A 4,382-nucleotide genomic window follows, 5' to 3' on the forward strand; every position below is an offset into this window, starting at 1 on the left:
CTTACAGTATCCTCTGTTGTTTCCATATGGCGAGGATGGTTATCAGCTGAACATTGGTTATCGAGGGGAACAGCCTGGATATGTTCCTAGAAGGAGAACAAGAGTTTCCCTCAGGGAATTCATATGTTTTCATCTCCAGATTAGGGAGCACGAAGATGGAATTATTCACAAGTGTAGGCAGTTATTTCAACAATTTGTTGTTGATTGTTTCACCATGATTGAGTCCCAGAGGTTGTATGAGATTTGAATGAAGCAAAGTACAATTAGAGGAGAAGTCCTTCAAGGAATAGAAGAGGCTATGCGTCGTGGCGATGATGAGGCTTCTTCAATTGGGACACGAATTATTTTGCCTTCTTCCTTCACTAGTGGTAGACGTTATAGGTTTAACCGTTGTCGGGATGCTATGGCAATTTGTAAACATTATTTTGGCTATCCAAATTTATTCCTCACTATTACGTGTAATCCAAATTGGCTTGAATTTCAGCGATTCACAGAGCGAGAGCGAATTCCCATCGCTGATTGTGTTGATATCTCTTGTCGTGTCTTTCATACCAAGTTGAAGTGCCTCCTTAGTGATCTCAAGGAAGGTGTGTTTTTTGGTCCAGTTAATGCAGGTATGTTCTTTTCTCGCTTAGCATTTCAATTTATGTCTGTCGTCTTCAGACATGTAGTTGTCTGGCTTTTTTTGGATGTTTTTTGTATTTTTTAGGTATGTATACTATTGAGTTCCAAAAAAGAGGTCTACCGCATGCACACATGTTACTCTGGCTTAACGGGAAAAGCAACTTACAAAGTGTTGAAATTGTTGATGAATTCATCTGTGCCGAGCTACCCAATCCCCAGAAATTTCCATCTATTTATAATGTCGTCACCAAGTACATGATCCATGGTCCCTACGGTCGACTTAGACTGAGTTCTCCTTGCATGAAAGATGGTAAGTGCTCAAAATTTTATCCGAAAAGATTCGTTGACCAAACGAGCTTTGATGATGATGGCTATCCAATATATAGACGTCGTAATATGGTTATCACAGTGAAGATCAAAAATGTCGATATTGACAACAGATTTGTTGTGCTTTATAATCCACTGTTGTTAATGAAATATCAAGCTCACATAAATCTTGAGTTTTGTAACAAGTCAAACATCATTAAGTATATTTTTAAATATGTTAATAAGGGTCTGGATTGGGTGACTGCAACTGTTGGAGAAACATATGATGTTGGTGAATCTTCTCAGGTGGTTGATGAGATCAAACAGTATTACGATTGTCGTTATTTGTCACCGTCTGAATCCATGTGGAGAATTTTTACTTATGATATTCATCAAAGATGGCCGTCGGTACAAAGGTTGACTTTTCACTTGCCGAACCAGCAACATGTTATATTCGATGATGCTGATAGCACTACTCATATTTATTTGCGCAACAAAGATTTGCTGACCATGTTTACGGGTTGGATGATGGCCAACAGACGGTTCCCGGAGGGGCGGTCTCTAACATATGTTGAATATCCAGGCAAATTTGTCTATTGTTTGAATAGCAAGGAGTGGAAGCCAAGACAGAGGGGATTCTCAATTGGAAGATTGAGTTTTGCTCATCCCTCATCCGGTGAAATTTTCTACATGCGGATGCTTTTGAATGTGTAGAGAGGTTGTACCAGTTTTCGAAGTATAAGAATCGTGAATGGTGTGACTTATGATACATTTCAAGAGGCATGTTCCGCCATGAGATTCTTGATAGATGATAAGGAGTATGTTTTCGCTATTAAGGAAGTCACCGAGTTAGCATCAGCTACACAGCTAAGGAGGTTTTTTGTGATGTTGTTGCTATCTGGTTCCATGGGAAGACCTCTGTCAGTTTGGGAGCAAACTTGGGCTTATTTATCTAATGATATTCTTTACCGTAGAAGACATGAGCTGCAATATCCTGGTAAAATTTTTGTTCATCATGAATTTATTACATGACAGGTAGGCACAGATGCATGCACACAGTAGAGAAATGATATTATGGTGCTAATATTTATTAATTATCGTTAAATGTAGATCTAACTATGAGTCAGGACGAGTTGCAAACATTTTGTTTGTTGGAGATTTAGAAACTATTGCAGAGTAATGGAAAATCATTGAGAAATTATGCTGGCATGCCGGTTCCTAATAACTTTTTAGTCTCCCAATTTAGCAATTTAATGTTGTTGCATGAGTTGCAATATGATACTGTTTCTTTGTCTCGTGAGCACGATGCAAATATCTTAAAGTTAAATGAAGAACAGAGGGTGGTGTATGATAAAATTATTGACTGTGTTTCGAATAAGAGGCATGGATTCTTTTTTGCGTACGGGTTTGGTGGCACTGGAAAAACTTTTTTATACAGAGTTTTATCAACTAGATTACGATCTGAGAAAAATATTATTATAAATGTTGCTTCTAGTGGTATTGCTTCTCTATTGTTACCTGGTGGTAAGACGGCGCATTCTATGTTCAATATTCCTGTTGAGCTGACTGAAGACACTGTTTGTCAGATTAAGAAAGATAGTCCAAAAGCTGAGGTATTTCGATTGGCCGATTTGATTATTTGGGATGAGGCACCGATGACTAACAAATTAGCATTTGAAGCGCTCGATAGGACGTTGTGTGATATAATGGTTTCGGTCTCTGATAGGAATAAAGATTTACCTTTTGGTGGGAAGGTGGTCATTCTGGGTGTGATTTTAGGCAGGTCTTGCCAGTTATTCCAAAAGGTTCGCGTGATGAGATTGTGATGGCTTCCATAAATTCTTCTGTCGTTTGGAAATACTACGAAGTTTTGCGACTGACAAAAAATATGAGGTTAGCAATCGGATCAGAACAATCAATTGCTCGGGAGTTAAGTTCGTTTTCAGATTGGATACTTCAAATCGGTGAAGGTCGATGTGGAACAGTGGTCAATGATAAACTTTTTGTTGATATTCCTTCTGATATAATCAATCCTGTCTTGGAAAATCCAGTGGAATATATTGCAAATACAATCTATCCGAATTTGGTTCAGAGTTTTCGTGATCCAAGTTTTTTCCAAGATAGGGTAATACTCGCTCCGACTGTCGACAATGTTGAAGAGATAAACAATTATATAGTTGACTTGTTGCCCGGTGAGGAGAAAAATTATCTCAGTGCTGATTCGATATGTGGTAGTGATGCCTATTCTGATGTTTATGTTGATTAGATAAATGTTGAATTCTTGAATCAGATTAGGTGTTCTGGTCTACCTAATCATTCATTGAAGTTGAAAATAGGCGTGCCTATTATTTTTTTGAGGAATATTGATCCGGCTAGGGGTTTGTGTAATGGGACTCGACTTGTTGTGCGAGATCTAGGGACAAATGTAATCGGTGCGGATATTGTTTCAGGTAGCAATGTTGGGGATAAAGATTTTATCACTAGAATGAATATGATTCCCAGTGATATGGTTATACCGTTTAAATTCCAACGCCGTCAATTTCCGGTTTCTCTGTCTTTTGCGATGACAATCAACAAAAGCCAGGGTCAGACATTATCAACAGTTTGTTTGTTCTTGTGTCGTCCTGTGTTTTCTCACGGTCAACTTTATGTGGCTCTTTCCCAAGTTAGGAATAGAAATGGTTTTAAGATTTTACTTTGTGATGAAGGATTAGTTGATTCTGCCCAGACTGAAAATGTTGTATTTAAGGAAGTTTTTGATAAGATATAATGTAGTTTTTTATTATATTTTTGAATCTTATCTGTGTAATTTATAGTTTTGTGAATCATTGTTTACGTATGGGGTTTCTACCTAATCTACTTTTTCAGTGGTGATGTGATTGGTAGAGTTTTTCCAACAAAGTGGGTTTATAGATACACCCTCTCCTATTCGAGTTTTGCATTCCCATTTTCATTCTCATTCACTAATCTATTTGAATTGTTTGTTATATTGTTTAACTTTATTTTTGTATTTTTTTAATCAAAACTATTTTATATTTCATCTCTTCATTTCATAGACATAAAGTTGTTTGCGCTGAATTTAATAACTTCATTGAGAAAAGAATGGGTGTTGTGACACCGAGTTGGTATGATGGTCCTGCGTTATTTTCCCTTGAAAATGTCTTCTGCATATATAATGTTGTTCTTCCATATATTATGTATCTTTTTGAAAATATTAAATTTTATTAAAAAACTTGATTATTTACTTTTTTAGATCTAATATTATTTTTTTCAAAAAAAATAGAAAGAAACTATATTGTTAATATATTAATAAAAATAAAATATGAACATCTTATTAATGAAAAATAATTATTTATTTTTTTATACAAAGAAAAGTCAGATGATACCAATGCAAATTTGACTTTAATGTTATAAAAAATTATTTTAATCTGAATTAGACCTTGTAGATACAA

General features: G+C 35.9%; 2 protein-coding genes across 2 annotated transcripts; both read left to right on the forward strand.

Moving 5' to 3' along the window:
* Nucleotides 1-298: 298 nt before the first annotated feature.
* LOC140175609 (uncharacterized) lies at nucleotides 299-2,110 on the forward strand. The gene is made up of 4 exons (XM_072204135.1): nucleotides 299-614; nucleotides 710-1,606; nucleotides 1,709-1,850; nucleotides 2,041-2,110. Exons 1-4 carry the CDS (start codon nucleotides 299-301, stop codon nucleotides 2,108-2,110), a joined length of 1,425 nt encoding a protein of 474 aa, XP_072060236.1.
* Nucleotides 2,111-2,138: 28 nt separating this feature from the next.
* Nucleotides 2,139-2,756, forward strand: LOC140175610 (uncharacterized). Its single transcript, XM_072204136.1, has one exon. It carries the CDS (start codon nucleotides 2,139-2,141, stop codon nucleotides 2,754-2,756), a length of 618 nt encoding a protein of 205 aa, XP_072060237.1.
* The last annotated feature ends 1,626 nt before the right edge of the window (nucleotides 2,757-4,382 follow it).

Source organism: Arachis hypogaea, chromosome 10 (assembly GCF_003086295.3).
Source record: "Arachis hypogaea cultivar Tifrunner chromosome 10, arahy.Tifrunner.gnm2.J5K5, whole genome shotgun sequence".
NCBI classification, from domain to species: domain Eukaryota; kingdom Viridiplantae; phylum Streptophyta; class Magnoliopsida; order Fabales; family Fabaceae; genus Arachis; species Arachis hypogaea.

Coding starts and splice junctions, on each gene's coding strand:
- LOC140175609 (XM_072204135.1), top strand. CDS start 299: ATGCGTCGTGGCGATGATGAGGCTTCTTCAATTGGGACACGAATTATT. Junction 615..709: donor TTTTGGTCCAGTTAATGCAG/GTATGTTCTTTT, acceptor TGTATTTTTTAG/GTATGTATACTATTGAGTTC. Junction 1,851..2,040: donor GGTTCCATGGGAAGACCTCT/GTCAGTTTGGGA, acceptor CGTTAAATGTAG/ATCTAACTATGAGTCAGGAC.
- LOC140175610 (XM_072204136.1), top strand. CDS start 2,139: ATGCCGGTTCCTAATAACTTTTTAGTCTCCCAATTTAGCAATTTAATG.